Source organism: Panicum virgatum, chromosome 6N, assembly GCF_016808335.1.
Source record: "Panicum virgatum strain AP13 chromosome 6N, P.virgatum_v5, whole genome shotgun sequence".
Classification (NCBI taxonomy): Eukaryota; Viridiplantae; Streptophyta; class Magnoliopsida; order Poales; family Poaceae; genus Panicum; species Panicum virgatum.
This window is the reverse complement of record NC_053150.1, coordinates 46531722-46554105: the sequence shown is the minus strand read 5'-3', so window position 1 is coordinate 46554105 and position 22384 is coordinate 46531722. Positions and strand designations below refer to the sequence as shown.

Genomic DNA, 22384 nt, shown 5'->3' with positions numbered 1-22384 from the left:
TAAATAATTAAAGTTAATGTTTCACATTCACATATTTCTTGCGCTTATACGTATGTTATAATGGTATTATGTGTTTCCGTTGCAACACACGGGCATTTACCTAGTAGAAACAAAAGAAAGAAACAGAGTCTGCTACAAAATGGCAACAAAAGAAGAGCGTAAATAAGCAAGGCTTTTCAACAGTCGCTGGGGCATCTGTTCCCTTGTCCGAAGTCTGCTTTTGTTTGGGAAGCATTACGTTGTCCAAGATTGGATCTTCACCAAGGACTGGATAGCTCCTGCAGAGAACCGATGGGGCATGTGGTTTGCTGGCAATTAGTTCAGAGTGTTATCAATTAGCTCAGAGTGGGGGTCTCTAGCAGTAGAGACTCGAGCAGCAGTAGCGCAAAGGCAAGAGATCCAATGACCTGCACCAATTCAGTAGAAAAATGAATGATTGACAGTGATACAACCCTTGCTAATTAGATAACACATGGTGTCGACAATTTGTCCAGCCACACAACTGATATCCATGGGGAATGTGTGAAAGAGGCAATGCGAAACATGGGCATCTCAGCAGAGATGCCATGAGCAACAGCGGTAACGAACCAAATTAAATTTGAAGTTCAAAATCATAAAAAAGAGATCGATGCATATCAAAGCAAAAAACTGCATAAGCATGGAACATGTCATTTGACACCAATAGGCAGTAAATTTCTAACTATAACAGTAGGCAGTCAAAAAGGGCCACACTGACAAACTTTTGCATGTAAATATTGATGACAGAATTCCACCTGGAACCGGACTGACTCCATCTAAACAAAGTCTTACCGAGAATCACAAGCATGAAGGTCAAATTATACTTGTAAGAAAGGAAACCCATTATAAGACATCCAAACAAATTTTGCAAGCAGAGCCTACAATATGTAGCAATTAGGGGGCCATCTGAGCATCTGGCCACCACCAACTCTTACACTATTTCTTGTATGAACAAACAACAAAACAATTCAAACGAAGCAACAATAATTCCATCATACATTGTCAGTTCACTAAAATATTGTGCAAATATATTTAATTAGGTAAGTCATATAAGGTGACTGGCAGAATGGCACTGGGAAGGATTGTTTGTACAGTCGTAGCAAGTAGCATTTTCTACCCTGCCTATTCATATATTAGAGGAGTGATTAAATAAGAAGGTGCATGAAATAGAAAGCTAACCGGCACTGTTAAATGCTCCATTTTAAAACAATAAAAATCAGGAAGTGGGTTGTAAGCAAACAGTACAAAGGAAATAGCTGTACAATGATAAGCAAATTCAGGAGGATTTTTTTTTCACCTCTAATAAGGTACATATTTGCCTCTTTACCAGACAGCTATCTCTGTTAAATAAATATCACCATCCAAATCTGGTGCACATATAAGAAATTAATCAACACCAAACCTGCAGAGAATGCCCATTAGTCTTGCAGATAGATACCAGGACATATATCTCGATTTCAGCATATCAAGAGATTGTGGCAAGCAGTTGGACAGATATCAAGCAAGTTGCAGCATACAAAAGCCTGCTGAAATAAGAGCGCCGCTGCATATTTCAGAATTAAAAGGCCAATACGTGTTATGAAGCATCTACTTGCTAAAAGGGCTCCAATACTTGTTATGGCTGAAAACTTTTTACCTAGACTCCTTCAGATGTAGCCCAAGCCTTCAAAACCTCGGGTCCAACTACAACAATACCAACTAAGAGTTTAAACTATCATCTGCATCCGAAACAAGAGATCTAGAACATGAATGGCCATAACTGATGGTCATACAGCCTAGTTTTGATACAAATGATAGATGAGAAAATAAATTAGATAATTTGATGGGAAAAGTATGTAACACCTTGATAAATATCTGAGAACAACCTATCTGGCCAATGTGGTACCAGGCTAATTGCAAAATTGTACCATAGAGTCCATGCCTGATTGCAAAGTACTGGTAAAAAGCATCCTGAAAATCACAATTAAAATTTATTATATACATGCTACATATTTTCGCACAATTTGGTCAGTTATCAGACAACATTTTGCACATCCAAGTGAGTGCTTGCATGTATGCACACACAAACTCAAAAGTAAAGAGCACTGAAAGGAGGAATGCTGAGTTGCATATTCAGTCACTATAATCTTCACATGTTCCCTCTGTGATTCTCTGTAATCTGCACATAGGAATGCTGAGTTGCATATTCAGTCACTATAAAATTGTAGCCCTTTTAGGGGAGCTGCTGCCTAATCAAACTTCAGTGTAGAACTACCTCCATATAACCAAATCACTGTCATAAAATTTATTGGTGCTCACAAAAAAAAAACCTATCCAATTGAAACTTTTTTCTATAATTATCCTACAAGGAGCAATCGAAAGCAAAAGAGCATACAAGCTCACCTCAAAATCTGCTAGACTGAATAAGTTTCCTTCCGCCTCCATGCTCCATCCCTTCAATTTTAACATTAACAGAAGCCACCATCACATATCAGTTTAGTGGAGTTAGTGCAAAGGAAAAAAATGGGGAAAAGCACACACATAAGTACCTTTCTGACTTATACGCTTTATATGTTGGGAGAATTGTTTATTTGGCCCTGGAAAAACGTTGCCTTACTTATTTGGCCTCTTTTTTCCCAATTTGTGTATTTGGCCTCAAAATGAAATCTGCTTGCTTATTTGGCCTTCTGTTAGATCCGTGAGCCCATTCCGTTAGATCTCGTACTCCCACACGAAAAGACCATAGTGCTCTTCAGCCTTTTTTTTTTGAGGAATAGTGCCCTTCAGCCTTCAGTACGCACGCACGCGAAGAAAAGACCGTGAGCGCTTCAGCCTTTGCCCCGACTCCCTTCGATCGTACGCACGCACGCGAAAAATAGTCGCGGCCGCAGCCGCCCCATGGCCGATGCCTGTTGCAGTTTAAACAATACCAACTAAGAGTTTTGAGGCTGGAGCAAATACCTCGGGAGCTGGAGCCCGTGCCGCCGCCCCCACTAGCAGATCCGCCGCAGCCACCTCCTCCTCGTCTCCATCTTCCCCTCCCTCGATCTACAGGCAATGGCGACCCGATGGACATGGCTGCCGCCGCTGCCTGCGCCGGCGAGGAGGCGCCCTCGCTGCCGGCCGCAATGGCAAATCCGGTGCCGCCGGCTTGTCCTCGTTGCTGTCCCGGAGGCGCTGCCGCTACCTTGGTGCAGCGTGCACACCCTGTCCCCGTCCGGCAGGCGCTGCTGCTACCTTGGTGCAGCGTGCTGCTACCTTGAGACAAATGCTCAAGTCCATTTTTTATTGGCTTCCACATGTAAATCTATGCAGTAAATATAAAGTTTTAGTTGTACATACTTAGCCATGCTTTGTAGTGCTAAATTCATATCTACAGTTGTACTGCTCGAATTATTATGAATTTTTTATTATTGGTCATTCATGTAGTGATTGATCTATGGTAAAAATTTCAGCTTCATTGGTGCATGTACGTGTGCTTATGTGCTTCAAATATATATGTGATATTTAGTGAATATATGTGCTTGAAATATATTTATACACCCAAAATATATAATAAACAAATAAAACTCTATTTTTGTATTCTTTTCCAGCCAGGGGTAAAACGGACATTTTACCTATCACTTAACACCGTTAGAAGCTCAAAACAGACGGAAGGCCAAATAAGCAATCAGATTTCGTTTTGAGGCCAAATACACAAATTGGGGGGAAAAAAAAGGCCAAATAAGTAAGGCAACATTTTTCCAGGGCCAAAGAAACAATTCTCCCTTATATGTTTGAGGCATCTAAACTTGGGCAGTACAGTCCAAGCCACTAAGCACCTTCTTCCTGTCGGACATCAATCCAGCCACAACATCAGTACAGGGCAAATAGGATGAAGAGCAAGATGAACACTTATAGACAGGAGTCGGCTGAACTCACCTATGCCCAGAAGTCGACGAGGCTAGCTGTCACATATGGAGCAGACGACACCGTAGAAACGGGAGGTGAACTAAGAATCCACAAATATTGTGCATCTTGTCCTGGGAAGGCGACGAGCTATGAGAGGGAGAACACGGCTACCTTGATGACGGATCTAACCACACATCCCATGGATCTGGTCGAGTATCTGACGAACCTGACACGGGACGAGAAGCAGCCGAAGCCGAGCTGGGGCCTCCGCGCCGGAGCTCGCCCGTGCAGGGTTGCCACGCCGGGGCCCGCCCAACCGGGCAGCAGCTTCGCTAGGGACGCCGCGCCAGGTCCTCGGGTCGTAGAGCCACTGCCCGCCGTCGCCGACCCGCTCTATAACCGGGACAGCGGCGTAGCGGAGCCGCCAGGAGAGCAGCACTGTGGAGAGAGAAGGACGGCGTCGCCGAGCCGCCGGGACAGCAGCGCTGTGGAGAGAGGACGGCATCGACGAGGAAGTTCCACCTCGCCGCCGATTCGATCTGCGCCGCCGATTTGGAGAAGCAGAGCGACGAATAGGACGCCAGTGGGCCTTGTCCGTAGCCAGCATCGGCGGCCTTGCTGGTAGCCGCCGCGGGGCGCCGGAAGCTCCAGCGCCGCCTCTCCCTCCCAAAGGGCGCGGACGCCGTCGAGTGCGTCGGCAGCGGCGTCGGTGCGCTCACTCGCAGACAGTGCTCCCAAGGCCTACCCGCACCGTTGCACCCGACGACTGCCTCGATCGGGCCCAACTCGCGCCGCAACGTTGGGACCTTGCGGCTGCCCACTGCTGCTTGAGAGGGTGGAGAACAAATCCCCAAAATGTCAGAACCATCCATAATACAAAAAATGCGACAGCTAGAGTGTCCAAGAACCGTACCAACGCAAACAAAGAGGATGAGCAGTCAGCACAAAAGCCCGATTCAGGTCCGACGCAGCTCACCCAAGGTCGCCCCCCACCACACGAGGTCCGCACCTCAGCTCGAGAGCAGATCTGGATCTCGTTGACCCACTCCATGCCCGCCCACGACCGCCGTCCTGCTCCGCCGAGATGCTCCGGTCTCGGCTGTGCTAAAGGCCGGCGCTGGCCTCGGTCGCGCGGCCGCCGGAGAGGGAGCGGCGCGGGGGCTGTGTGCCATCGAGCTGAACCTACGGCCGGTGGAGGAGGCCGAGGCCGAGGCGACGCCGGGAAACACGCACGGGCACAGCCACGACTGCCGTCGCGCGCCTGCCGAGCCCCGGGGCAGCCATGCCGTGCGTGCTCCCGGCGAGAGAGAGGATGCTGCGAGAGAGAGGAGGGGAGGTGGAGAGAGGGGGAAGTGGGAGGAGATAAGGTTGGGGAGCTGGGAGAGAGTGAGGAATGATGAAAGAGAGTGAGGAACGACAATGAAAAGAGCTGGCCAATCACGAGACAATAGCATGGGGCGATGGCAGAGCTCCAACCCCACACATACGCAGCTCGTTGGCACCATCAGCTCCGCACGCCGAGCTCTAGCCGCTGACGCCGCCACACAGGCCCAAGAACCCCAAGCAGGACACACAGGTCCACCCGCAGAGGGACAGCGCGGCGGCCAGAACCCCGCGCGGCGGCCAGAACCCCGCGCGTCGGCGGGCCCCGGGCCGGCCCCAGCCGGACGCTCAGTCAACGCGGATCCTGGCCGCCCCGGGAGCCATCCAATGGCCAATATCTTTTTTGCTATTGTGGCCCCATTGAGGTGTGGAGATGCCTAGGAGATAGAGCAATAGTATGGTTAACTAAACTTTTTAATCTCATTTTTCGGTCAAACAAGATAACGGAAGAATGGAGAAGTATATTAGTACATATCTTCAAAAACAAGGGCGATGTTCAAAGTTGTACTAACTACCGTTGGATTAAGCTGATGAGCCATACAATGAAGCTTTGGGAGAGGGTTATCGAACATCGCCTAAGAAGAGTGACAAGTGTGACCCAAAACCAATTTGGGTTCATGCCTGGAAGGTCAACCATGGAGGCGATTTTCTTAATACGACAAATGATGGAGAGATATAGGGAGCAGAAGGACTTGCACATGGTCTTCATTGACCTTGAGAAGGCATATGACAAAAGACCGAGAAATATAATGTGGTGGGCCTTGGAGAAGCACAAAGTCCCAACTAAGTACATTACCCTCATTAAGAATATGTACAAGGATGCGACGACGTTTGTCCGGATATGTGATGGCAACACCACTGACTTTACTATTAACAGAGGCCTACACCAAGGGTCAGCATTGAGCCCTTATTTATTTGCTTTAGTGATGGATGAGGCCACAAGGGATATACAAGGTAAGATCCCTTGGTGTATGCTCTTTGCTGATGATGTGGTGCTAGTTGACGAGAATAGGGCAGGGATTAATAGGAAGTTAGAGCTGTGGAGACGCACGTTAGAGTCGAAAGGGTTCAGACTTAGTAGGACCAAGACCGAGTACATGATGTGCGATTTCAGCACGACTAGGCATGAGGGGGAGACGTTAGTCTAGATGGGCAAGTGGTGGTCCAGAAGGATACTTTTCGGTATTTAGGATCGGTGCTACAAAAGGATGGCGACATTGATGAAGATGTTAGGCATAGAATTTCAGCTGGCTGGCTGAAATGGCGGCAAGCTTCTGGCATCCTTTGTGACAAGAGGGTGCCACAAAAGCTAAAAGGCAAATTCTATAGGACAGCAATTCATCCAGCGATGTTATACGGTGCTGAATGTTGGCCTAAAAAAGGCGACATGTCCAGCAACTGAGTGTAGCAGAGATGCGAATGTTGCGGTGGTTTTGCGGGCACACAAGGAGGGATAGAGTCCAGAACGAAGTTATTCGGGATAGGGTCGGGGTGGCACCAATTGAGGAGAAACTTACCCAGCATCGGCTGAGATGGTTTGGACATGTCCAACGAAGGCCTCCTGAGGCGCCGGTGCGTAATGGGGTTCTTGAGCGGGTCGATAATATAAAGAGGGGTAGATGTAGACCTAAACTGACGTGGGATGAATCGGTTAAGAGAGACCTTAAGGATTGAAATATCTCTAAAGAGATAGCTTTGGATAGGAGCGCTTGGAGACTAGCTATCAATGTGCCTGAACCTTGAACTTATTTCTTTCGGGTTTCATTTCTAGCCTACCCCAACTTGCTTGGGAAAAAAGGCTATGTTGTTGTTGTTTGTTGTGTTGGCCACTCGGGAGGCAACCGTGGCCACACGTTCTTTTCTTTTACAATTGACCGCTTATTCTCTCTTGCAGATCACTGTTCTGCTAGGATTCTCCATCGGCAGCGGCTCCTGTTCGTCTTCTCCAAGATGTTTCAAGCTTCCCCCGTACAGATAAAAATAACAAAATTCTGAAACCAGACATCTTATTCAGTGGCGGTTAAACAAAGTAGTGAACATGAGTAGTTTAGGTTGGGTTAATGTCACAGAATGGCGCCAGTGTCATGGAAGATACCTTGAGAGGGGTGCATATACATATATAGGCCGGAGCAGACATAGATATAGGATGTTATGAATGCTCAAAAATGAGACATCACTGACAAACGGTACCTGATAGAACAAAGACAAAAAATGTAAGATAATAGTATGCAAGGTAGTGAGAGATGTTTAAAGGCAGACTTTTTTTTCATGACCTAATGGGATCAGTGTACTAATTGTTTACATCTGACAGAGCAACATGATATTGTAGCACTACTGAGTGTGTCACCTCCAAAAGGCATTGCATTTGAAGCAACACGAATGATGATGGGCTGAAGGGCACCATCCTTGCCTATCATGAATGATGATTAATCTAAAGCTATTAAGGTCCTAAAAGCGAACATAATACATTAGTAAATTGCTTAACTTTGTCACGGTCCCCTTCTCCCTACCTAAATGTGAAGCATTGTTGTGAGGCACATGATATGGTCTATGGTCCACTGAATTTGTCATGAGTGAGTTACGAACTTGCCACTTCTGAAAACAGTGCTGTGTGAATTCCGTTTTGGTTTACTAGAACCATCAGTATATTGTTTCAGCTCGGTGGAAACCCAACTCTTTTCCTCAGGATCTCTTGAATGAAATTAGGGAACGAAGTAAGTAGATTAGATAGATATTTAGGATAATTTCTATCTCCTATTCTATAGGGATCATCTAGAAAGCAGAGAGCTTTGGTTCCATTCAGGCTAAAGGAAAGAGAGTGAACCTATGCTATTGGAATCTACCTGAGCTAAAGGAGGAATATACCTCTTAACAGCTAAAAGGAATTAACAGCGCAGAGGAAATTAGGTGAAGTACTCCGGATACAAAGTAAGGAAAAGTATCTAGAACTTCTCCCCCCGGCCCTACTCCCCAACCCAGAGTAGCTAAGTGCGGCTTCTACCTGACTTTTGAACTCCCTTGGGCTGCTAAAGCTATAGATACGAAAGAGAGAATATAAGAGTGAACAGCATCATGTTTTGAGTCTTTCTTATGAATCATCTGAGGAAAGCGTTCGAGAGAATGAGGCAGTATAAGTTTCAAATTCATCCTTTGAAATGCGCCTTTGGTGTCTCGGCTGGGAAGGAATTAGGATTTCATTCATTTTGACAAAAGAAAGAAAAACTGCTTCAAACGTTGAGTTCTGCAACACTATCAATGATTAGTCTTGCCTTTTGTTTGCCTTTCTATCCATACTTACCACCCACAAAAAGAGTAGGGCAAACCCTCACTATTGCAATTGTTTGGGGACACTGGTTATTTAATCTGATTCAAGTACCTAAAGGTAATACCAGAAATCTCCAATTTAGTTTGATATCTCTAAATGACTCTATTGGATGCTAAATCGCAGGCCCTTTTTGCATTTCTTCTTTAAGCATAGAAAGAAATGAGGTGAAATCCTATGGTCACATTTGCTTTGTGCAGAATCCTGTCCTATCCCTGTTGGGTCTGAATGAGAAAACTTTGCTGTCAAGTGGTATGGTGTCAATCTGATCTTTTGCATTCTCAGAAAAAAAATATTCTAACTATTAAGATGCAGAGGCACAATGGAGTATTTTTTTGTGGAGATATTAGCTACTTGAGTGTGGGATTTATTGTTTACCTATTTTGCGTTTTTTGTTGAAGCAGATTTTCCATACTTGTTCTTTCCATGGAAGCTGGATTCATCATTTTTAGGCCTGAATATTGTTTTCAATAAGCTGGACCCATCATAGAATCTATAGCTTGCTTAGGTACGACATAAACCTGTAATGAAATATATTGACTGGAATTGTAGGGTGGCTTAGCCTACCTTTTAGCTTTATGTTCTTAAGGCAATGGAGACGGACTGATTTCATCATCCTCAGTGCCATCACCAGATTCAAAGTCTTCATCGGCAATTGAATCCTGCATTGGTTAGATCTACAAAAAAAAAAAGAGGGCGACCCAGTGCCGTAGGCTTCCCGCACTGTGCGGGGTCTGGGGAAGGGTTGTTTTTAAGAACCAAGCCTTACCCACACAAATGTGTAGAGGCTGGGGCTTGAACCCAGGACCTTCCGGTTACAGACGGTAGGCTCTACCGCTGCAATAATTTAATCTATCAGTGAGAGATAAGCCTAGTGCTGCTCTATGTATCTAGTGAACTAATTAGCTATTTACTGTTTACTGTCAAGTTGTTTTCAGTCGTTTCTAAGCCTAAAGATAAGTAGCATCTTCTTTATGCATCTTGAATATGCTGTAATGGTTGAGAGCCTTCTTGTATCCCAAGTTTGTTTCCTATATAATGGAATAGGTGGACTATGGCCAAGCTGCCCTCTGGCAGTTCGAAAACAGAGTTCACTTGTGTTCACCTAGTGAACAATCAGCGCCATCATTAATATATGTTTCAGGTAAGTTAATCTTTGAGAACCAACATCATGCTAAACAGGACTACTAAAATCGTGTAGCAAGCATCAATGGGCAGTTAAGAACAGTTCTAGTTTCTGAAGTTAATTTAATTACATAGAGATGGAGCTATATACGAAATGAACACTTCACAGACATCTTCAGATATCATATATGCAGTAGTCTGCAGCAGCGTAAGGATTACACTTGCAGCCATTTTACTCACATTTTAGATAGATAACTGACCTCTATGTATGATTTTGGATGACGAGGTATCACAGGGGCTGGTTCAGCTTCAGGTTCCACCCTTTCTATAAAAGAAGTACTCACTCTGTTTCTAATTGTAAGTCTTTTTGGCTTTTGCAGATACAATTAGGTGCATAGCAAAAGCTATGTACCTATAGGAAAGGCAAAATGACTTACAATATAGGATAAAGGCAGTAGAAAAGTTAGAAAAAAAATGAATCAGGGAAAATAGTCGAGACTTACCTTAGATGGGAATGGGATGCATTGGTAAACCTGAATCATTAACTAACTACTCAGTTGAGGGCTGTGAAAATCGGGGGAGACTGAAGAGGGAAGACCAAGTCCATACTCCATATACAATCTTTTAAGACCATGTTGCCTTTGGCTCGTGCTCGTCTCCCAAATTCGTCCATGGCAACCAGGTCAGCCGCTCATTTTTTCAGCAGAAGAACATCAAAACCAGATCTGCAACCTGAAAGATACAGATTAATCATACTTGGAGTTGTCAAATGCTTGATCAACTGAACTGGCCACAAATAAAGATTGCTCAGGTAAACAAAGTTAATAAGTAGTAATTGATAATCTTTTGAAAGCAGTCTCTTTTTCTAGTTTTTTATTCAGAACATGAATAATGCTTTAAGCCATAGCTACCAAAACCCAATAGGCACTTGGGAGCGGAAGGCTGATGACATATATAATATTGAAATTAGAAGATCAGTGAACATACCCCGCGAGCAGAGGTGGCTACTCCTGATGTTGTGATTGGAGCTGGAAAAGTACAGTTTGTACAGAAATTAGTCCAAAACAGAGACATTTGATCCATTCAAATTCAAATACAAATAAAAGTACAAAAGCAATCTAACATGTCCCTGAACTCAAAACAGTGTCACCGGAAGAACCTATCATGTCATTTTAGAAAGGGAAGGGCAACACAGCCTCACGGAGGTATCCCGCACCGGGAGAGGTCGTCCTCCGTGCCGAACCGTGCCGGTGCGATAGGACTTGGCCTGGTGACGGAGAGACCTAACCCTAGGTTGCCGACGGCAGCACCGTGCAACAGCAGATCGCCGGTCATTGGCGCAGGGATTTGGGAGGCGCAACCGGTGGGGGATGCTGCTGGCCCGCGCTGGCGGCGCAAGTGGGCATGGAGAAGGAGAAGGACAGCGGCCGCCGCGCTGCCGCCCGACGACCCCACGCCGTCGGCCTTGTCGCCTAGCGTCGGGCGAGTCCGAGAGAAAGAGATGGGAAGCGATGAGTTTTTTTTTTTTTTACGGAAACGAGGGGGTCGGTTATATACTCGACATGGCAAAGTAGCAAGATGCTGTCGCGGCCATCCATGGGAGGATCCGGCGGCTGAAATTAATTTCGGCGACGTAGCTGTGGTGAAAGTTGAGGGAACTCTGCATCTTTGTAGTTAATTCCCCAAAAGAGAGAATACCTCCATGTGACTGCACAGTAAAACCGTATTTCCGTAATGAATTTTTCCGTAATATTTGTGGAGCTGCCGTTCCACAGAATGGTGGTGGAGCTGCCATTCCACAGAATCATCCTAACCGAAAGTAATTGCAAGTTGTACCCTAGCACAGAATGAGAAAACAGCACCATAATACAAATCATTCAAAATCCATTAACACCATCCAAACATAAAGGAACATAAAGGGTGTTGCCACTCTAAGAAGTACACATCGCAACATTTGAGAGCTGTGCAAACTACCCCTACAGTTCTAAGCTGTTTGCCACGCTTCTAAAAAATACTCATCACAACAGTCACGAGCTGGCAAGAAACAGCTGATAGTCTACTTAGAATAAGGGAAATAAACCGGAGTCGACAACAGAACGTCGACCTCATTGAGAAAGGGCGAGACACGTTCTTGAAGCCAGGCAAAGTTGCGAGTACCGTTCAGTACCTGATTAACGAAATCCTCTAGCACTCCGCCCACGTTTTCAGCATTGCCCAAGAACACATCCTGCTCATCAAGCGATCCGACACATTTTTTGACTATTTCATTAGCGTCCTCCCACAGACTTACGAGTGCAATTGCTGAGTTCTTCAGGAGTAGGAGGGCTTTCGGGAAGCCCTCTCCCGGCTTGGCCTCCTGAACAAGGAGGGGAAACAGAGCAAGCTTGATCTTGTGGAGCTCCACCGCCACGCTTGCCACGAGCGAGAGGAAATCCATATCCATCTCGGAGCATCGCCAGTTCCTCCGCTCAATCAGGTTGCGGAGGAGTGCATACGAGTCGCTCGCTATGCTCACGGACTCCAGAGAGACGAGCTTTAGAAACATGCGCCTATCGGAGCGGTCCTGCAGGGCTCGGAGGTCGGCATGGCAGGAGATGCGCTCTTGGACCATCTTTTCGGCGGCGAGACGGAGATGCGGCGGCGAGACGGGTATGGCGGTGGGGGTTGTTGCGGCGGCAGCGAGACGGAGCCAGCCGCTGTTTATGGATGGGTGCGATCTGTTTTCTACCGTTTTTTATGGGATTTATTTAGGGTTTCTTCGGTAAGATTGCCTCTACCGTCGGATCCGATTCGAGGCAGGAGGGCAGAGAGAGAAACATTTCACTGGCCATCCGTCTCCACCAGTGCGGGCGGTAGCTCCGTCTCCACCAGTGCCGGCAGCAGCTCAGCCGCCCATGGCTCCGCCGGCTCCCCTGGCCATGGCTCCGCCGTCCACGGCTCCACCGGCACCATGGCTACAAGTGGAGCCCTCACCTATGGCGTCGATGTTGGGCGCTCAGATGTACTCTGAGCATGCTCCATCAGCTAGGGTTCCACTACTTAGTTCCACTGGAGATTTAATCCCTAAGGGGATGGCATTTCATCATGAGAAGGTAAGAATCGAAGACCAAGCTTGTCATTTTTAGTGATTTGTAGTGAAAGCTCTGACATTCTAAATTTCGAGTTCTGCAAGTTTATCTGAACCTTCATTTACCTTAGATGAATTATTATTATTGTGGTGGATTGTTAATCTTTTCAAACTGCTAATGTGTACTGGACGACATGTGCCACACTGTAACTTAAGTGCCCAATTGATTTCCTTCAAAATGTGATACATTGATCTCCTAAATAGGGGAACATTTTCTTTGAGTTCTTAACTCTGCAAAATAGGCTGTTCCTATTCAACAGTTCATGTTTTAGCAATTTATATTTGGTGGGTGTTCATATGGTAGATATGAAGGTGTGCACATCCATGAGTTTATCTGAACTGACCAGTTGAACTGAATATGATGCACTTTTTTTATGTCGGATACTCAATTCTGCCTGTAAAATAATCATGCCAGTCAATAATGCCTATATATGATATCATCCTTGTATTTTTCCTTCAGTGACTACAATATCAACTCTACTACTACACATGCAGGTTATCCTAATCATAAAGAGAGCAATGGAAAAACCTTTCATTTCCATATATTTGTATAACATCATCCTGATATCTATCAACCTGTTTGCTCTGTCACAGATTAACTATACTGCCAGTTCAGTCAATAGAGTTCTTGAATGCCCAGAAAGTTCAGATGCAGGTACGTACCACATACTTTTGGCTTAGCACACCATCACTTTGGCTTGTGGTGTAGAGATCGAAATTTTAACACTTAGTCTTGTCAAGCATTTACAGTCTTGTTGTAAACTACACACTTCTCTTGTGTACCGAACATACTAGAGAATCTACTACTTTGTTGGCCCTGCATATTGACAATAAAAATAGAGGAAATTGGCATAAATTTTCTGCATATTTCAGCATCAGTGAAATATATTTAGGTGAAGAAATGGGGTCTGTTCAGAAGTGCAAGATTTATTTGGTCAAGAAATCAACTTTAATTCATTTAGAGTTACTGCCTCCTCTATGTTTGAGAGAAACAGGGTCTGTGCCAAATGGGGTCTTTATCTTTGAGAGATGACTGAGCGACTAGTGTGATTGATCTACACTGTAAACACATAGAATAATTAATATATTTTTAAAAGAAAAGATAAGGATAGTAATTATTAACATTGGTTGTGTCGACTGATAGTCTTTCTAGAAAGAAATGTACGGATAATTTGAGGATAGAAATTCATGCATCGATCTGACTTAAGCTCCAGTTTTTGTCGTGTAAACTTTGTCCATTCAGTCATCTCAATCATGATGAGTACACCACTTTTTCAGAGGATAATTCAAAGGAAATGCTCATCTTCAATTCTTCATCTGCTACCTGCCTTCGAATAATTTCAATAGTACATCATCTGTATTGAAATTTGACTCACTTTGAGTGAGTTCCTGCAAATATTTGTCAACAACAGTCGACAATGTTAGACCCTGTCTGTGTGAGCTTTAGATCCCTCACAGGGAACTTATCTTCAGTTTGCAATCTGAACTCCAGATTGCATTCTTCATTCTGAACCTTCTGTTCAGCAGTGCAAGATTTATTTGGTGTAGAAATCAACTTTATTTCATTCAGAGTTCAATTTACTGCCTCGTCTATTTTATTTTTAATTTGTCTTGAGCAAACCGACAGTGCTCATTTTAGTGCTGTAGGGATATAATAAACACAATATTGTACTGTTATATTATGCAAATGATGAAACCAATAAATAATAATCCTAAGTAGACAACGTTAAAGCTTTGTTCTGTGTAGCAGAAGTTTCTAATATCGCTAAGCCTCCTAAGACGTCCGCTTATAGGTCATTCTTTGATCCGTTAAGAGTTCAGTTTACTGCCTCCTATATGTTCTTTTCAATAGTTGTCTTCGAACCTATTTAGTGCCACAAAATCCTCAAATTATTTGTGAGAACCTGCAGTAATCGGCCTTATTTTCCATGTTTCTATTAGTATTTTTACACTGCTTCTGTTCACATTGATAGGAAGCCATTTAATCCCTGCTTGGTGAAACCCTGATAGACATGGCAACAATAGTGCTCTGATAAACTGTAAATTAGCCCTTCAAATAAAAAGTAAGACGCTGCTCTGAGGTTGTTAAACAATGGAACTCAGCCAAGGTCAATGAGATTTTTAGGGATGAAATTGATAAATGTCACAGCTATGATGTCTCCGCAGATAGCAACCTTACAGTTTTCACAGTGAAGCACACTAATGCTGAATATATTCAGCGTTACAAAAGGCCTGAGTTCGAAGTAAAGAGGATAAACAATGGCGAGAAATATACATGTGGAGCTACAAAAGGCCTGAGTACGACCAAGAAAGGCTCCGCACATGGTGGAGCTACGAAAATAACTCCTCATTGCTCAAAGTGTAGATCTGCTGGCCATGACAAGAGGAAATGTCCATTTGAAGGAAACACAAAAGATAGAAGCAGCGGCACTATTGGGAAAGGAAAGAAAAAGCAGGTAATTATATGTTGTAACCTGTGTGCTCTTACTGGACACAATGATGGAGAATGCATGGCAAGTTGCAGTCAGTGTGGTCTGATGGGCCATAACGAGGACGAATGCTTAGTATGACCATGAGACCTATCTCAACTAATGCATGACATATCAAGTATCAATGTTTATTTTCATTTGGATGCAGATATATGTCAATTTTATTTTGGTGTAGAGGTTACATTCATGTAATGCTGCTCTACATGAACTTCTAATTTTGGCATGATGACATGCTTAGTGTACTTCGAATATTGAAATGACGCAGATGAACCAAACAATTATTGAGACTACTAATGCAGTATGATCTATGTATGAAAAAACTCTTTATGTAGTGGATTTGCATAACGGTGCCTCTGATGTTGGTTATTTTATGCAAATCCCTATGTTATCATCCCAAGTATGAGAGCCGCCTTGCTCCCTTCTCCCATATCAAGAATCACAAAGTCAACGGGGACTAAGTGTTCTCCAATCTTCACGGGCACGTCTTCGGCGATTCCCAAAGAATAGCGAACGGAATTGTCCGCTAACTCTAGGCACATGGCGGTGGGCTCCGGCTCCGGTAAGCGTAGCTTCTCGAACACATTCTTTGGCATGACGCTCACACTTGCACCGAGATCACAAAGTGATTTTTCGAACATAAGAGATCCAATGGAACACGGGATGGTAGGACATCCGGGGTCCCTCTTCTTTTCAGGAGCTTCATTAATGATTGCCGCGCTACATTCCTCGGTTAGCTTGACAGTGCTTGGCGGTATCTCGCGCTTGTTTCCCATGATGTCTTTGAAGTAGCAAGAATACGTCGGAACTTGTAGAGCGTCCAAGAGCGGCATATTGATGCTCAACATGCGTACCATGTCAACAAATTTGTTGAATTGCTCATCTTCATGTTTACCTTTGCGGTATCGTGGCCTTGTCGATAGAATCTTGGTGTCTATATCATCTAGCTCAAACTCCGGCTCTTCGGTGACTATCTCTGGCATAGGAGTAGGTGCCTTCTCCTTGATGATGGTCTCCACTTCAACTCTTGGCTTAGGCTTCCTTGCTCCCGCTGCATGTTCGGGTTCTTCGGTCTCCTTTCCCGAGCGAGTTTGAATTGCCTTTGCCGTCTCTGGATCTTGAGGTTGCCCCGGCAATTTTCCTTCGTTGCTAGATAAGCGTCCGGCGAGCTGGGCTATTTGCGTTTCTAGCATCTTCATCATGTTGAGTACTTGAAGGTTAGAGCTCCCGACCTCCGTCACCTTGCCATCAATGTTCTCCAAGATCTTGTCCATATCCTTGAACTTGGTGACGGTGTCCTTGTTGATCTTGCCTTGCTTCTCCATGAACTCCTTCAATTGTATACAAAGAGGCACCAAGTTTTTAATGGAAGAGCTTGCATTAAATTGAGGTCTACCTTGCCCGTGGCGGAAGTTGGGTGGCGGAATTCATTCTCCCTTTTTCATGTAGTCGAGCATCTTGGCTTCCTCCGGGCAATTCTTTTGGACATGGACGTACTCTCCACATTCTTCACATGTAGATCTTGCTTCGGCCGCCTTCAAATCAATAGCTTGGGCTTCTCTCTTTTCCACTTCCATCTTCTCCAACCTTCTCATGAGCGAGTCGATCTTCCCTTGTAGCACTTCTTCACGTTCCACTTGCAATACACTCTTTGCGGCACCCACGGCTTGGAGTGGTTGTAGGCGCCCCGATGATGCCCATGCGTCATTGTCTGCCACCTTCTTGAATAGTTTGAAAACTTGAGTAGGCGTGAGCTCAATGATAGAACCTCCGGCCGATGCGTCAATGATCCCCCTTGATGCAGTAGTGAGGCCTTGATAGAACTTCTGGACCACATCCTCCCTTGAGAACTTGTGATGAGGTACGGCGCGGATGTAGTCGTTGAAGCGCTCATAGGCTTCCGCAATAGTCTCCGTCGGGGCTTGCGCGAATGTTGCAATCTTGTTGCGTAGAATCTGGGTCTAGCCCGGCGAGTAGAACTCCGTCATGAACTCTTTCATCAAGGACTCCCAATTTTGCACCGTGCGCGGTGGTAGAGAATGAAACCATTGCAACGCTCTCCCAAGTAGAGAGAACGAAAAGAGCCTCGCTCTTATTTGATCTTGAGTCATCCCTTGCATGTCGAAGGTGCGGCATAGTTGGAGGAACGCTTGAAGATGTAGATTAGCGTGTTCTTTTCCAGTGAAGGGCGAGCTTTGCACCATCCTTATGATTGAAGTCTTGATCTCGAATGGAACTCCGATGATTTTGGATCGGCAAGTCCCGAACGTCCGGAGTACATAGCTCTCCGATCGTACGCTCCTGCTCCGGTAGCGCCATCCCTTGGTGAAGTGGCGCCTCCTTTGGACTTGTTGGTGGAGTTGCTTGATGTGAAGACGATGAACCGTCGGCTTCGACTTTTGGATCTACTAGTTCCGGCTTCCTTGATCGTGCTTCTCGTCTCCTTTGCCTGTAAATTTTTTCTGGATCATCCACAAAATTTTCAGGTTTGTTGGAGAGGCTCCCGTCCATCTCCTGTTAGGGGTTAGTGAAAAAGAAAAATATATACCAGATCTAAAAGATGAATATACAAGATCTAAAACATAAAAGAAAAATAAAGCAAAATAAAGCAAACTCTAGATTAGATTGATTTTCGTGGAATAGATCCGTTTTTTTAGTTAGCTTAGAAAAATAAGAGATCTAAAAAGGTCAAAAAGAAAAATCAAGAAAAAGAAATATTTACGAATGCAAGTAAGATTGGATCTTAAATCGATGGTTCCCCGGCACAGCGCCAGAAAAGCTTGTTGACGCTCCTTAGCGCCTCCGATTTGTATACCGCAAGCGCACGGTTCGTGTAGCTTTTCCCTTAGAGTATTCCCCCAAGGTTTATCAATCCACGGAACCAAAGATACAAGAAACAATCTACTAGCATAGAGATTCCTTTGTGTTGAGATGGTGAAAAACGAATCTAATCTACTAAAAACGACAAACACCGAAGGTAGCAAGAGAAAGTTAGAGATAACCAATCTAGATCACCTCGATCATGCATATGTTGTAGTTCCAGCTAGATGTAGTGAAGTAAGATAGATGTGAATCTCAATGAAAAGCATCTTTAAACTCAAAATCTCCAATCCGATCCCTCGATACCCCACCTACTCAGTGGCAACGCCCTGTCACGACGCCCCCCTTTGGACGAAGGTACCCTGAAGCAAGTCGAACCCCCTTTGGTAGTTCCGCCATGAACCTCTAGCCACCATGACTACAAGATCATGCTAAGCAATCTATCTCGATAATAGATCTAGGATGAAGCAAACCCAAAGAAAAGAACGAAATCGAAAGAGAGAACATGGTCGCTAAACATTCGGAATCACAAATAACTTCACCATGAATGATTGTACATCACAAGATCACAACCGGAGCCCTACCTTGATCTTGATGATCCTAGCTCCAGAACTCCGACGTGGTCTTCCTTGCAAGGTTCCCACATCGGCTAGGGAAGCCCCTAGACAACTAGCACGACCCTCGGCTCTCCGAGAGGTGTCCCTCTATCTTCTCTGCTCCTTGGTATCATCTCCCGAATTGATCTCCTCGTGAACCTTGGGGAGTGGTCTTTAAATAGCCTCAGGAAACCCTAGGTCAAAGGGGAGGCCGAACCACCACAAAAAGGGGCTGGGCCGGCCGGCCCAATGGACCCAGGCCGGCTGGCCTGGCCCATTTCTTCGCCGTCTCGTGTCCTCCTTTCTCCCCAAGTCTCCTGGAGTCTTCTAGAGTTTATGCCTTTCACGATTGCACCCCATTAGACGTCGTTATCTTCGAGATTTCTTCGAGGAAAAGGATAGGATGGAAAATCCTTCCTTAAATCTCTCTTTGCTTTGCTTAGCCCCGAAGTATCTTGATCTTATCTTGTGGGCTTTGTCCTTTGGGCTTCATTGGAGGGTGGATGTGCACGAACGGGCCTCTAATCATCATGGCCTTCGGTCCTTTGTTCGGGCTTTGGCCTTCGTCTTTCTTCGTGTCATCGCGTGATCGTGGGCCTCGTCATTTCATGCTCCAAAATTGGTCAAAACCTGCAAAAACGAAGTACCTCCAAAATATATGTGCAAACGCGAAAACGACAAATAATTGGGCCGATGTTAGGATGGTTAGTGATTTTGATATTAAATTCATGCCATTATCAAAGTTAAACAGGGGATAAAATAGATACTTAAGGAGCGCCAACAAAGTACCTCCTCTTCATTAGGTGATGTTGATGATTCTAGAGATGATTCCTCTGATGATGATGGGGTCTTCTTTATCCAGACTTTCTTCTTGGTTGGGGAACTTACCTTGGGTTCAGTTGGTTCCTCCTCCTTATGTCTTTCCTCTTTATTTTCTCCATTCTCATCCTGCTTGATTAACTCAGCTATATCTATGACTTCTGGTTCTTCACTACTCTTGAGTTGCTTCTTCTTCTTCAAGGAGCGACGTCTTCTTGCCTTGTCTCTTCTAGACACAGATTGAGCTTCATATGTAATAAAAGAACGACATACCTTCTCCTTAGGGAAGTGGAAGTGGATTTCTCCTGTTCCAGTGTAGATGATTGCCTTGGTAGTGTTTAGGAATGGTCTTCCCAGGACTATTGGTGGATCATACTCTTTTTCTCCTATGTCCATGACTATAAAGTCAGTGAAGACATAGTGTCTGTCAATTCTTACCGATACGTTCTTGGCTATTCCTTCCACGGGTCGGAATGATTGATCCACCATCTGTAGCTGTATATAGGTAGGATGCAAAGGTATATCATTAAAAAGTAATTCAGAAGTTACCTTGTCCATAAGGTTGATTCCAGATCTTGTATCACAAATTGCATTGTAGAAGTTTAGGTTGTTGATGGCACAGGCTATCATTGGGATTCCTGGATCTTCTAGCTTTGGTAGTATGGTGGACTCTACAGCATAGTCATATTCTGCATAGTGTGCATTGATTGTTCGGACTGCTGTCTTCTGAGTCTTGTTCTCGTTCTTGTTTCCATTCTTTTTCTTTACTTCTTGTGGACTGAGTTGATAGGGGTACGGTGTCTGAGGATGAGTTGGGGCTTCTAAGTTTTTGTTCTTGAAAGAGAATTTCTCTTTCCTTCCATTGATGTCAAAGATGATCTTCGCATGATCGACATAGATGATGGCCTTAGCTGTACTAAAAAATGGTCGCCCCAAGATGATGGGCGATCTCTCGTTTCCTCCAGTCTCAACGACTACAAAGTCTGCAGGTACGTAGGAGTGTCCTACTCGTATGCACACATCTTCAAGGACTCCCTTGGGGTAGCATAGTGACTGATCTGCAAGCTGCAAACACATGGTTGTATATAGCAAAGGTTCACCATGTATTTTCTCATAGATTACCTTAGGCATGATATTGATGCTGGATCCAAAGTCACATAATGCATTGTAAAAGGTGTGTGGTCCAATGGTGATGGGAATGACGGGCCTCCCTGGATCTCCTCTCTTGGTGGGCATGGTATCATCAATCCAATTTCCATTTTTGGATGCTTCCTTGAAGTAGAAACCTGCATTGAATATATCGACAAGATTTGCAGATTCTAACTCTTCCGGCTGGCCCGGAATCTTACCTGGCGTGGCTGATGGAACAGATAATGCCAACTGAGAAATCTGAGACTCTATCATCTTGTTGAAGCTATGTTGATTCTTAATGGCAGAAGAAAAGCTATCCATTCTATTATTAATGTTTTCTAGCATCTTATTATTGGAGGCTAACTTCTTGAACAGATTATCCATGGTTTTACCATGGTTGAGCACTAAATCTCTCAAAGGTGGTTGATTGAAAGCATTGTAAGAATTGTTACCTTGGTAATTACCTGAGTAGTTGCTGGAATAATTGGGCCTCTGTGGGGTCCATCCTTGATTCCGTTGAGGACGATAGTTGGTGTTATTATTGCTGATATAGTTCACATGTTCTTCAAGATTGGGACAGTGGCTTCCTGTGTGCCCTGATTCTCCACATTCTTCACATGTCATGCGGGATTCTAGAATTTGCATGACTTCCTTCTTGTCAGGGGCCCTCTCATCGAGCCTCTTCATAATTAGGTCTATCTTGGCAGACAGCATGTCTGCTTCCTTGAGCTGGTGCATTCCTCTTGAGCTCTTGTGGGGTTGACATTATTCACTCCAACCTTGATTGGAGGCCATCTTCTCCACAAGCTCAGTAGCTTGAGTAAGTGTCAGTGATAAGAAAGCACCAATAGCAGCAGCGTCCATAGTCTCACGGGTGTTATTAGTAAGCCCGTGATAGAAAGTCTGCATGAGCAACCAACTCTCCATTCCATGGTGTGGACACTCTGAAATATAATCTTGGAAGCGCTCCCACGCTTCTGGAACGGATTCATCGTGCTGTTGCTGAAAACTTGATATTTTCCCTCGTAAGGCATTCGTCTTGCCGATTGGGAAGAACTTCGCTAGAAAGGCAGTTGAACAGATTGACCATGTATTGAATTTGTCTTTATTGGCGTAGAACTATTGTTTCGCTCTCCCCAACAACGAGAATGGGAAAAGACGAAGTAGGATTGCGTCTCTTGGTACATCTTTGATGGTGAAGGTGTTGCATATCTCCAGAAAGTGTTGGAGGTGAGCACTAGCATCTTCATGAGCCTTTCCACAAAACTGGCTAGCTTGGACCATGTTAATCAAAGCCGGCTTGAGCTCAAAAGCTTTATCTCCCACATCAACCTGCGGCCCAGTACGGATGTTGGCCGTGGTCGGTGCAGAGAACTCACGAAGTGTCTTATTGGCCATGGCTTCAAACTCTGGTGTTAAGCTTCGCTTACTAGTTGAATCTTCTGAATTGGAAGGTGGGGATGAAGTCTTCTTGAGATTTGCCTTCTGTCTTCTAATCAGTAATTCTGGATTTGAAAGATAATTTTCTGGAAGATTCTTATTCATACATTACCCTGCATAAGATAAACAAAAAGTAGACAAAACAAGGGTAAGCCTGTTTGAGTAATGATAAATGGGGTTCTCTATACATTACATGGATGCAAGGAGGTGCATTAAAACTTTGTTAGATGTTTTCCTATTTGGTTTT

General features: G+C 44.6%; 1 protein-coding gene, 1 long non-coding RNA gene and 1 other non-coding gene across 33 annotated transcripts; 2 read left to right on the top strand and 1 right to left on the bottom strand.

The window, feature by feature from the left end:
- Positions 1-11242, bottom strand: LOC120678466. Of its 20 annotated transcripts, none has more exons than XR_005676577.1 (14): positions 10920-11241; positions 10706-10746; positions 10222-10450; positions 9161-10130; positions 8972-9086; positions 7367-7461; positions 3919-4019; positions 2959-3825; positions 2547-2785; positions 2401-2451; positions 1861-1968; positions 1655-1701; positions 1316-1561; positions 1-407 (listed from the first exon to the last, which is right to left on the bottom strand). It is a non-coding gene; the product is annotated as an uncharacterized LOC120678466 (long non-coding RNA). The 20 variants fall into 20 exon arrangements; XR_005676578.1 differs by having other exon boundaries at positions 1316-1544; XR_005676563.1 differs by having other exon boundaries at positions 1316-1420; positions 10920-11240.
- Positions 11243-11510: 268 nt separating this feature from the next.
- LOC120678465 lies at positions 11511-15665 on the top strand. 12 transcript variants are annotated; one of them, XR_005676561.1, is made up of 4 exons: positions 11511-12810; positions 13306-13340; positions 13440-13500; positions 14124-15665. XR_005676561.1 is itself a non-coding variant. In XM_039959662.1 (3 exons), the coding sequence occupies exons 1-3, from the start codon at positions 12613-12615 to the stop codon at positions 14842-14844; spliced, it is 384 nt and encodes a 127-aa protein (XP_039815596.1). In that variant the 5' UTR covers positions 11512-12612; the 3' UTR covers positions 14845-15665. The 12 variants fall into 12 exon arrangements, 7 of the variants coding, with proteins under 7 accessions (XP_039815596.1, XP_039815593.1, XP_039815591.1 ...); XR_005676559.1 differs by having other exon boundaries at positions 13440-15665; XM_039959662.1 differs by lacking the exon at positions 13306-13340 and having other exon boundaries at positions 11512-12810; positions 13341-13500; positions 14819-15665.
- Positions 15666-21622: 5957 nt separating this feature from the next.
- Positions 21623-21730, top strand: LOC120680369. The gene has a single exon (XR_005677636.1). It is a non-coding gene; the product is annotated as a small nucleolar RNA R71 (small nucleolar RNA).
- Positions 21731-22384: the final 654 nt, after the last annotated feature.